This window comes from Sceloporus undulatus, chromosome 5, assembly GCF_019175285.1.
Source record: "Sceloporus undulatus isolate JIND9_A2432 ecotype Alabama chromosome 5, SceUnd_v1.1, whole genome shotgun sequence".
Classification (NCBI taxonomy): Eukaryota; Metazoa; Chordata; class Lepidosauria; order Squamata; family Phrynosomatidae; genus Sceloporus; species Sceloporus undulatus.
The window spans coordinates 102566146-102578759 of record NC_056526.1 but is presented as its reverse complement, the minus strand read 5'-3'; the positions used below and the strand labels follow the sequence as shown (position 1 = coordinate 102578759).

Genomic DNA, 12614 nt, shown 5'->3' with positions numbered 1-12614 from the left:
ATTAGTTTAATTGTTTTCAACTGAGTCAAAAGGGAACAGAATGTGACAATGCTGTGGCTTGTCAAGCTGTGACTGGCTAATTAAATTTGACTTAGCTACTGAGAGCTTCTGGGGTATTAAAAAAACCTGGCTATGGAGTTTGCTATCATCTCTCTTTAATTTGGGCTGAGACAACTGCAGAAGTCCATCATCACTTTATCTGCATCAGCAATCTACAATTCTTGCCTTGGTCCTTCACAGTAAGCTGCATTTCTGGCTAAAAATCAGCCACAAATTCAACCTGGAAGTGATCAATAATAACTTCGTTTTTTTATTTCCCATATTTTTGGCTGGGTCAGGATTTCCCCCCCTTTAGTTGTTTTTTTGGGGGGGTGTTGTGAGATATGCTTAATCCCACATTACCACATCATGTTTTTTTCTTTGGTAGCTTTGGTTGGTTCTGAATAAAAATAAAAATGGGGGGAGGTGGCTAGGGACTCGGGGAAGAGCACTGGGGAATGTAGTATACTGTAAAAATGGTGTTTATTCCACTGTATCTCCCCCTGCCCTGCTATACAGAAACTATAGGTTATTGGCATGATTATAATCTGACATTTTGCATCATAGATGCTCCTCTTACCCAACCTGCCTCCAACATAAGTATCTTTCTAAGGACTGTACAGTGAGCTCTCGATATCCTTGCCATGTACAGATAGCAAGCCCCATTGCTTTCAATGGACATGCATGCATGAGGCCACATTAGTGGCTGCGCACATGCTGCACCTGCCATTAATGACAACGGGACTCGAGATCCTGCAATTTTCCTTATCCATGGGAGAGGTGTGTGTCCAGAATGGAACCCCTGTGGATACAAAGGGCCAACTGTATTTCATTTTGTCTGTCTTGGTTAGCCAGGTATTTCTATGACCCTCCTGGATATATTTAAAGTTATACTTAATGAACTTACACATAGCAAAGCTTTTTCTAGCAATCCTTGCCAATCTTGTGAGGAAAACAAACATCATCATCTGGCAGAGAGGGGCACGTGTTAAGGCTGAGAAACTATCTTCCTTAAGGCAACTGACTTCGTGCCAGGCCTGAAAATGCTGAGCTACTGAATTCCTGATTCACTTATGTACTACACTTACTCTTGGCCTCCTTGTGTTCCTAATTGCATTCAATGATTTGAGAATAGGTGAGTGTTTTCTGAGGACAACCCCATGAATGAGTATGGTACAACAGATGTGTCAGTCTTTAATGTGTGACAGGGCTCTTTGTGATTTTTAACTAAAAGACAAAATATCCCTTGCACTGATTAAGAACTGATGCAAGACAATGCTTTGAAGACTTCATCTCAACCTTGCTTCTGTCACCTACCATGTTTTCAGTTACAAGCTATGGTTCTCAGCTGTCTGAAATGCTGTATCAGCATGATACTGAGCAGTTTCATACGAAAACTGTATAATAATATAAATTAAATAATAATACAAGTTATATTTTTGAACCCTTTAAATACTACAGAAATGCTAAGTGTTCTTTCACTACTCTACAGGAACAATTATCTTTACATTACCTAAAACTGTTTATAATGAAACTTCATAGAAATCATGCATTTTTAATAACTCTGGGCACAATATTTTCAGAGCCACATATGTCTGAATTCACCTAGAATGTCCTCAAACCCCCCCCCCAACAATGAGTGATCTTGGCTGTAGAGTAGCATACCTTCTTTGGAGTTCTTTTATTCGAACCATCATATTGAGGTGCCCTTGAGAATATTGTTCAATCACATCACGAACATCATAAGGCTTCCGAGCTTGCTGGAAAAAAAAAACCCACAAAAAAACCTGAAAGATGAGAGATTCCCTAATAGATTTCACACACTTGAACCATACAGATATTAATAATGTTTAAAAATGCCTATATATTATTGTTATGCCATCCTGGAAGGTCAGTCAGTATTTTCATAATCGTATCCATTTTACAGATAGGAGGTAAGGTGGGAATAAAAGAGACTGGTTTTCCTAAAGCTGAATGAGTATGTGTGGGTGTGGATGTGCAGGTGCATGTGTGTGTGTGTGTGTGTGTGTGTGTGCACATGCACATGTGTGCACATGTGCAGGTGTGTGTGTCAGACATGACCTCTAGCCTGGTCACTATTCATACCTATGAGCACTCAGGGCTTTGTGGTTTACATCTTGCCGACAAATACTCCCTCTAGAACCCAGAAGCAGCTCAAGGAGAGAGTGGACTGGCTGTTTATCAAAGTATACAGATATAAAATGGCAGATGTGGAAATTTTCTCAGATAATTTGGCTATTCTGTAAACAAAGAGGGGCTGATCATTTTGAAATTTTACAGATTTTGCAATGCTGAATGTGGAACACAGCTGAGCTCCAGTCCCCACATGCAGATTTGAAACAAAGTCAGGAAGCAGGTATCTTCTGCATTCTTCTAGCCTTATTTGCTGTTGCATTGCTTTGCTATTTAAAACCCAAAAACCAGCTAGGGTTTCCTGAGATTAAGCGCTAAAAAACAAACAAAAAAAACCCCACAAAAAACAAAAAAAGTAACCTGGCAAATTTCTATTAGAATGCTGTTATGAAGGGAGTAAACACAAAACCTGGTTGTGGGGTGGAGGTGGAGACTGTACTAGCTGTGGCTTTTGCTGTTTTGGAATCTGCATAAGCTCAGTGGGGAATCTGGGGCAAGACGAGTCTCCCTTTTAGCTGTGGTTCAATGGAGTAGAAAAAGGAGGAGAAGGTACACTGGAAAAAAAAATTGTAATTGAAAAATAACGAACAACAGCACATTAGTTGTGTTGTCTGCTTCTACTCTGCTACAGCCTCAGCTGGAGCCATTAGCATGCATTAAACACCTCCAGTGTGTGATGGAGTCATGCTTGGAGTGCAGCCATGGGATCCTAGAAATTGCAGATAAAAGCAGAGAGGAAAAACAGATCTTGTAAAAAAGAAACACCCACACGAAGGAGGGGAAGGGGGGAAGGAGGAGGAGAAAAAGAAAGAAAGAAAGAAAGAAAGAAAGAAAGAAAGAAAGAAATGTCACCAGTCATCAGAAATCTGGGCCTACCTGGACACTGGCTTTAGGGAACACAAGTTTAATGGGGGGAGGGGGTTGGCATTAGGAGGATAGGGTAGAAGAGGTCTGTTGTATTTCAGTGTTTACACTGAAATTGTTGCTTATTAAAAACTCTTCCTACTTGATTGCATGCAGACACTGACACATCATTATTTGTGGCCAGAAAAAAAGCAGACCATTGTCTCTCCAAACCGGGCAACTGTGCCAACATCACTCTTTGGACTGACTGGCAGGGGTGCTTTGAAAATAGTTTGTGTAAATACGCCCCTCCTTCCCCAAGCTATTTTTGTGGGGCTTTTCTATTGAATCATAATGGCTCAGAGCCTAGATGTGCCATAAAGGGTTGTGGGGGAAGGGGGGCAGAAAGGGAAAGAGGGGAGGAGGAGAGAAGGCTACACAAATGCATAATTAATTTTATTCCTTTCCAGTAAAGTTTATTTTTTCAAACCTCCCTTTGTTCAGGTAGAATCAGCCATTATGTTAAATAATGCAAGATAAAAATATCACTGAGCCCCGTCAAATGTCTAGAATGGCTCAGCCAATATATATTGAGATGTAAAGGCGACATATTTTTTTCTTATCCATTTTCTCAATAACTTCTTTTATGCATAAGCACCAGAAGAAGAAGAAAAAAAACTATGACAAAACAGGATTGTGATCACAATTAGGAACCCAACTAACTCAATTCAAACTAAGAGCCTGGCTATATCTTACACTCATCATAAGAAAAAAAAAATCAGTTTTATGTGTAAGATGGGCTCTCACCACTGAGAATTCTTATGGTTCCCTGGAGACACAGAGAGAAAACAGTAGGACTCATAGAGCCACTGTCTGTCTTTCTCTGTTTCCTTTTTCTCTCTGTGTTTATCTTATCTTCTTTAACAACTAATTTTCTTTGGGATTCTGAGAGGCTGGAACAAGGACAATTAGTTGCTAACATCATATAAGATTTTTTAAAAAATAGATGGGACACAACAGTTCAACACTGCCATCCCATGTTTTCTCTTTCTGCTTATTTTCAGATGGGTGTATGTGTTGTAAAGCAACTGCACTGCTGCTCATAGTATTCATCACTAAATACAGGAACCTGAAAATTCAGAATCTATAAAAGATGTACAAATGATCCTGTTCTTTGCATGCTGCATGTTACTTAAAGTTTTGGGTAACCAAGAACTTATTTGGACAATTGGTAGCTATTTGATATACACACAGTTTGTACATAGAGTTTCCCTGCCTAGGCAGGTTTGCCCAGTACCTATATCCTCATTGCTGTTGCTATTGCCATTCATTACCTGAAATTTCTTTCGGGCTACAAAATACTGCATTCTCCTCACAACTCTGACAGCTCTTCGATGTGCTTCTGTCAACCTATAAGAAACAAACAAACAAACAAACAAGTTGAAAATGCTTTTACATATAGAACAAAACAGTTTTTAATAAACAGATATACAATAATATATTAAGCATGCATGTCCCCTTAGATTTTGTGTCATGTGGCAGTTTAGTATTGCATTCTCTAGGGCTTAGCCTCTTTTCAGAATAGATGCTTGGGACCAGCATATACTCTCTCCTGATACACACAATGGTTTAGGATGTTAAAGATAAGGAATGATTTGCCCTCAGAGGAGCTCAGATCCTTGGCCTTTAGATGAATCTCTATTAGAAATGTGATCTGTTCAAACATGTTTTTTTGCAGTGTCATTGGTGCCCACATGAATCCAGAGAAAGGGTAGTACTCTGCTTCTGATAAGTTTCGGCTAGTTGTCAGCGACGTCTCAGATACACGCATCAGGAAGACAGCACATTTCCTGGTTTGTCTTGTCCAGCTGGCAAACAGATCCCTCCATATACTTGAGCAATGAATGCCCTACCACCAGTACCTTTCTTGTCTTCTTCCTGTAGGTGGTGGGTTGGGGTGCCTCCTTCCTTGACATGCAGTGCCTCTTGCTTGTGCAAGATTTAGGAAAGTATTGCTTAGTTGGAATGGTTCTGAATTCATTGTGCATGGTCTGTTCTTGGCAATGACTGTCCTACATAGTACTTCCTCAGTGTTACAGTCCTCTTTGTTTTCATTGGCTCTGTAGAACCAATTGTCCTTCTGTTATATGCAGAAATTTCTCATGTTATATTCTGTGTTGAAGAATCCTAACATGTGGCTACAGTGCTTCCAAAAGGGCCACTAATTTGCACTTGCTCTAGGTGTAGTCAATGAGGTTGTCTGGTGAGAAGATAAGCAGATGTTGCAATAGACAATGGCAGATCCTTCTACCTCCATCCCAGAAGTTTGTTTGTTTCTTTATTCCTTTCAGACTGTCTTACTAATATAACTATGTGCTACAAGGTACACATCACTGGCCCTCAGAGACTGAGCCCAAAGGCAGAAGTAGCAGTTATATAGAGCTACTGCTTGCCACCTCCACCCCTAAGCATGTCAGTGACTTAGCAGAATCCCCACCCCTTAGTCCATGGGCTCAGGGAGAGCCCATGGACCCAAATAACCCACCCACAAACTTTCTAAAGCAATTACATAAACCTACGTAAAAACAAAAGAAGGGCCTACATATTGGAAATGCTGAATATACATTCCACTCCCCAAGAAAGGATTGCAGCAACCAAGGAATATTGCATTAATTTTCCACGCAAGCAAAGGGACACTCAAAATTCTATAACAAAGATCTTTACCACGCATGGAGCAAGAGATGTCAAGTGTTCAGGCTGAGTTCAGGAAAGGAAGAGGTACAAGGTATCATATTCCAAACATACATTGGATAATGGGGCACACCAAAGAATTTCAGAAGAAAATCAGCCTGTGTTTTATAAATTATAGCAAAGCCATTTAATGTGTAGACCATGAAAAGCTATGGATCGCTGTTAAAGAAATGGGCGTGCCACAACATTTGATTGTCCTGATACATAACCTGGACTCATGACAAGAGGCTAGCATCAGGACATAATATGGAGAAAATGAATATTTCCAGTTGGTAAGGGAGTCAGGCAAGGTTGCATTTTATCACCCTGTATTTAACTTGTATGCTGAACACATCATATGTGAAGCAGGTTTAGACTCACAGGAAGGAAGCATGAAAACTGGAGGAAGGAACATGAACAATATAAGGGGGATCATACTGTCCTAGAAGACTTGGAGGTCTTTCGTTCACAGGGTCACCATAGGTCAGTCAACTTCAGTGCAATTAACAATAACAAAAATGCTTGAAAATATACTTTGGGGATAACAAAAATCTTTGGGATGAAATAGACCACCCCACAGGGGTGGCTTGAAACCGCCCCTGAGAGAGCTGGGTTAGGATTGTAGCTCCAATCTGGCTTTTACCTCCCTGCCATGGCTTTATGGCATTCCTGTGGTATGCACTTGGTAAACATGTGGGCAACCCAGCGGCTTTTAGGCAGCTTCGGTGTGTGCACTGTGCATATGCCATGTCCCCAAGCCGTTGGGAAGCCGGCGTTTTGAGTCAGTCTGTTTCAGCTCTTCACCTTTGTTATAGAATTTTGTGGATCTCCAAATCAAATCAGTTTGTACAGGAACAAAACCTGAAGTTTTTCAGAGACTTTTTTTTTTGTCTTCTATAGGGACTCTTAACTGATTTTTTTCATCAGTTCCTAACATTGCCATGGGGTAAATTATTATTGGATTGCCAGACCTCTTTATTCCACAAGTTGCAGGGATATTAGTTTCTTCTTGGGGCAGATCTACATTGGCAGGAGTACTTTGGGATGCTCCTGTAGCATTTTGGTCCTAAAACTACCCTGAATTCCCTGTTCTCCTCATTCCAGATCGACATTGGATGGCAGTTTACACAGCATCGCATTACGCCATCCACTGCCGGTGCCAGTGGCACATATTTGAGTCAGTCTGTTTTGGCTCTTCATCTTTGTTATAGAATTCTGTAGCTCTCCAAAACAAATCAGTTTGTACTCCAGAGACTTTTTTTTGGTCTTTCATAGGGGATCTTAACTGATTTTTGAGGCAAGCTACAGGAAAAGAGATTCCATCTGAACATTAGGAGGAGCTTCCTGACAGTAAGGACAGTGGAACACACCCCCTCGGAGAGTGGTGGAGTCTCCTTCTTTGGAGGTCTTTAAACAGATGCTAGATGGCTCTCAGGGATGCTTTGATTGAGCGTTCCTGCATGGCAGGGGGTTGGACTGTATGGCCCTTGTGGTCTCTTCCAACTCTGTGATTCTATGATTCTATTAATCAGGGCTGACTCTGCTGAGCTTCCAAGATTAAACAGGATCTTGTATAGATAAACTACCGTACATTAAATGAGAAGAATATTCTGGTAATGTTCCTACCATGCTTTAGGTGAGCACTGTTCTCGCTTTTTGTTGCATTCAGAACACCAAAACTTTGTTTAAATTGAATGTTATATTCATATTTTCTTTCTAGTGACTTGTCAGTACTTTGTCCTCACAGTCATATGATCATTGAATAAATTATAAACTTGTAAGTTTATCCTGAGGTCAAAAGATTTCACAATTTGATATACTGGTCTCCTGGAAAGTTAGGCTAAATTGCAGTAACCTTTAAATAATGTTTATTACTAGGCTGCACAATAAGTAAAACATTTAGAGGTTGTTGGTTAGTGCTTCAGGTGATTAACTCATTCAGAGGGCAAGGTAATGGCAAACCTCCTCTGACCAAATTCTGTTAAGAGAACTCTGTGATAGTTTTGCCTTAGGGTTGCCGTAAGTCAGAAACAACTTAAAGACACACAACAACAACAACAACAACAACAACAACAACAACGAGACATTGGGCCAGAGCAGATTGACAGGAAAAAGCAGCTCCATCCTGCATTATCTGAAAGCAGGTTGAAACCCTGCTGTTCGCAATGCCCACACAAAGGCAGCCCAAACACCCATGAGCTGTCCACACTGTGCAACATCAAGCCTGCAGTGTAATTGTTAGTATTATTATTTCTGCTGCCTACCCACCATGCATGTACACCATCACACAAACACACAGCCAGTGACCTTCACTTACCTCCCTCTTTCTGCCCAGATGCCTTTCCATTCAACATCCACCCATATGATCAGCTGCACAGTCACATGTGTGATGTATCACCTGTGCAGTGCATTGGTGCATCAGTATGCCACTGGCAAAGTACAATCATAGAGGCTCCCAATGCATGCCCCCCTCCCCCCCCTTCACCCCATACCCCCCTATCAGACTGTCTGGCTTGTGTATTGTTAGGAAGGATTGAATTAGGGGAATTTTAATTAGCTCAAATTTAGCCGAGAGGTGGCCCTAACAATACCATGTGCCCGGATCGTGTCCCAAATTGTATACCAGAGGTCTCCAGCACACCCCAAGAGAAAGAGACTCTGATACTGATTAGGTGCAATTAAAATGGTATTGTTTATTATAGCACAAATAAAACCACACAGCAAAAGGGGGCACGCACACACACACACAATGCTACAGCAGGGGAAGGGTAAGTTCAGGAGATAGGTTGAGAAGGAGAGGCACCAGTAGGATATACTACCTTAGAAGTCTTCTCCGGGAAGTCCTGATGAAGCTTGGATGGACAGTGAATCACGGCCGCAGGAATGGAAAGCGGGCCATGGTGGCTTAAGAGCCGAGTTCAAGTTGGTGACAGTGAGAGCTCAGTTTAGCTCAATGATTTCAGCAGAATTCAATGCTCAAAGAACCCAGGCTCAAAAAACCCAAGGAGGGTCCGAAAACTCAGGGTTTATATAGGGGGAAACGTATCCCGAGGCTATGGGACTTGCTAGACAAAGGCGTTGATTTCCTGGGCTTTGTTAAGCCGAGAGCAAGCAATGGGTTGCACAATGCATTAGGTCAGGACACAATTCGGAAGGGCAGCTGACTTGATTGCTGAGCCATTAAGCTGATCACTGGCCCATTAAATGAGAAGCCAAGTCCATTGTCTTATTTGGGCAGCAGAGGAGATTCTGGTTTGGCAACTCCCAAGACTTCCTATGGAATTTCCCAATTTTGGCTTTTTCTCTAAGGCTCTGCCTGGGTCAGGTGAGCTACCTATGTGATCTCTCTGCTTTTAGGTTAATGGTGGGTCTTCCATGGGGTCAGTCAAGGGTCATAGCACAGACCTCATGTACCCAAAATTTTATATAAATCCAAACTTGGTAACAGTATGTTGTAATTACATCCATTGCATTATTGGTGATCATGTTTTTGCTTTGCCACATTAGCTATGGGCTGTTTGTATGCCGGTGCAAAGATGCACATTTTCTGCCTTAAGTGGGAGTATCCCAGCTTTTTTTTGCTCCAGTTTTTAGCACTGGAGCACAGCTTTGTTTTACTTCCAAACCACTTTTGCCTCATGTGTCATCTAAGACCCCTGCCTTCAAAGCAGCTGGAAGCTGCTTTATTTTGCTTGTGTGTTTCACCCCTTAATCAAACATTGTTCTGATAATACTTAGGTATTGAAGTTTACCAGATATCTTTAGGTCTGCAGTGTCTTTTAAACCACTTAACAAAAGATAAGTGGTGAAGTAGCAGTTCTGGAAATACCATAGTGATTAACAGAACTAGTAAGAAAGCTTTAGAAATTCAGCCAATACATAGTAGTGTATGCTAGAACATCTAAGATGCAAACTTCCTACTCAGGTGCTCAGTAGCTGGTAAATCCCCAAACCCCTCAGAAGACACCAGTTCATATTCAAATTAAAGACTTTACAGAAGGTTGTATTCTTTAGAGATGCATTAGTGGGTATTAGGCTGTTCTGTCCTTCATCTCATGCCCTGCTTATAATCAGCTTCATACTTGTTTCTTATTCTGTGATAAAAAAGCAATTGGTGGTTCATATCATATTGAATGGATAGTACTATATAACTTCCTCTTACTGATGCCCAAGTCAGCTTTTCAGCCTCCTATAGCTATTTTTCATTTTTCAGATAAATCAGGTGACAGCTAGATGTAACACAATATTGTATACAATATTGTGTACAATCCCAACTAGGTTATGAGTGAGCTCTGAGTTGGCAACTCCTTGGTATAAATCACAGCTGAGTCATGATATACATGGCAGCCTCAGATCAGCTGCTGTCTTTCAGATATGCCTTTTAACATAGGAATAATTTTTTTTAATGTGGTCTGAGTCCTCAAGAAAATGCTCCTGTATGTGCTGATGCCAGATGGTTTCCATGTTAGTGGGACAGGAAATCCACTTTGGGTTTTATTCTAGACTTAAAAGGTGTTGAAACTATTTTAGCTTTTTTTAAGTGTGGGAGAAAAAAGAGCAGATTCACTATAACCCTGACATGGAGGGCACCTGCCCACATGTTCCAAATGCAATAGAACCATTGTTCCAAACAGAATGGAACTCTTAGCAACTCTTCTGTAAGTGCCAGCACTGAAAATGCTGTAAAATTATTTTGAACACTAGTTGAATAAATACAGGATGTGTTCCAAGGTAAGATTGCATCATGGATCAGGGAGATGAAATTTACTATTTCCTGGAAAGGTGGCTGCCTGTTCTGAATTACACAAACTGTCACTCTTGAGAGACATAGTTTGAGTTGTGATTTTCCTCATATGATAGTTTGCTATGTAGCTATGACTATCCAGTTACTGTTGTTCCTTTTTTTTTAATGCATGGCTTCCTTTATGCTTTACTCTATGCAGTGGTAATGTCTTAATGGTTCCCCCCCCCCCCCAGTTTGTCATTTTTTGGCCTTTTTGAAAAAAATCAAGTGTGAAAAACAAACAGCTTCATTTATATACCGCTTCATACTGAACTAACAGTGTCTAAGCAGTTTACAACTGTAAGCTAATTGCTCCCAATAAACTGGGTACTCATTTTAGTGACCTCAGAAGGATGCAAGCCTGAGTCAAGCTTGAGCCCTTTTGCTGGTATTGAACTCGCAACCTTATGGTTTGTGAGTGAGTGGCTTTAGTACAGGCATTTAACCACTACACCACCAGGCGCAGTTGCACTTTCAACATGGAACAGAATCAGAATTGCTAAAACATAGATTATCACATAAGAATAAAAAATTGAATCTGAGCAGCATAGAAGCATTTTTGCCCAGTACCTATGACATGACATCACTTCCCACTTATTGCTGCCATGCCTCCCAAGTGCTGGTAAAATGCATCTTCTCATTTATGGGACAAACCCGCTAATAATTTCCCAAACATGCTGCTGTACAATTTCTGCTCAGGTGTGTAAAGCTCCTCTCAGGTGCGTAAAGTTCCAAGATTGGGGAGTCACATGGCATGAGGAAGCCTGATTCTCGTCCTTCCCCCCTTCCCTTCACTATTCCAAAGCACACTGATTCCCCCACACCTGTCATGCACCAGACCTCAGGCTCCCCTTTCCACCTCTTTCTGCCTGAACAATCTTTCTTTCCCCAACCCCCTTCCCCACCCGTCAGGATTTCCTTTCCACTTCTCTCTGCCAGAATGCTATTACATCCTTCTGTCTCAACCTTCTGCAAGATCTCTTTCCATCTCTCTCTGCCATGATCCCCTTTCTGCCAGGGCTTCTGAGGGAGCAATGGTGGTGCAGTGGTTAAATGCTGGTACTTCAAGCAAGACATTGTGAGTTTAATCGTGCAGGGATCCAGGTTGACCCAGCCTTCTATCCCTTTGTAGGTCAGTAAAATGAATACCCAGTTTGTTGGGGGCAATTGGCTAACACATTGTAAACTGCTTACAGAGTGTCTAGCACTATAAAGTGGTATAGAAATGTGTTACTGCTATTGCTATTGCCTCTCTCTGCCAGAAGTAATCTCTTTTTAAAAAGTGGTTTAAAAAAAATACATTGTTTGTATTGCCATAATGATCAAGATACAGCCAAAATTAAAGTTAAAATAAATGAAAGGCACAAAGTTAGTCTGCTTTGGGATATGAATGGGGAAGGGTGAGAATGAGAGAGGAGGAGAATCAAGCCTTCTAATGCCATGTGACTGCGGCCATCCCGGAATTGAAGTGAGGATACTTATTGCACCACGGAGTTGCAAAAGAAGCACAGTGCTGTGAATGAAGAGGTGTGTGATAGGAGACATTTCACTGTCAGTATGTTCCCCTTTCCTTTAATAATGTGATTGCTATGGGACATGAGGCTTGTGTGATAATCTCTGTAGAATCAATCTGTGGCAAAGCTGCTCGACCTTAAACTCTTGATCCAAGGTGCCTTGAATGAGAGAGGAGAAAGGACAGCAGAGAAGAGTCTTGAAAACTTGGGAAAGCTCATTATTTGGATTCGACTGAGATGATGAGAATACAATGAAGGCGAATAAGTATAGTCAGAATGAAGCCTCCACTCTAACAAGAAGAATATTGTTGGAACAGAAAGATGGGATTTTTATGGCTTGCTATGAGTTTCTCTTTTCCTTCTTTATGAGATAAATTTGAGGGAAGGGAGACTAAAGAAAATACTTGAACAAATGGCTAAGAGAAGTGTAAGAAACCTTTGGGCTTTCAATATTATCTAAGACTTTTTTTCCCCCCTGAAATATTATCTGAAAAAAAATCCCCAAACTGATGTCATTTCCAGATTGAGACCAAATAGGTTCACTCTTCTCT

The 12614-nt window shown here is 41.1% G+C and overlaps 1 protein-coding gene across 1 annotated transcript in view; it reads right to left on the bottom strand.

The window, feature by feature from the left end:
* Positions 1–12614, bottom strand: part of LOC121931669 (potassium voltage-gated channel subfamily KQT member 1-like) — a 330206-nt gene that overhangs the window by 138554 nt on the left and 179038 nt on the right. Inside the window, exons 13-14 of the mRNA XM_042469647.1 lie at positions 4371–4446; positions 1705–1799 (exon numbers count right to left, since the gene is read on the bottom strand). Of these exons, the coding sequence (XP_042325581.1) occupies positions 1705–1799; positions 4371–4446 (171 nt within the window). The remainder of the gene's footprint in view (positions 1–1704; positions 1800–4370; positions 4447–12614) is intronic.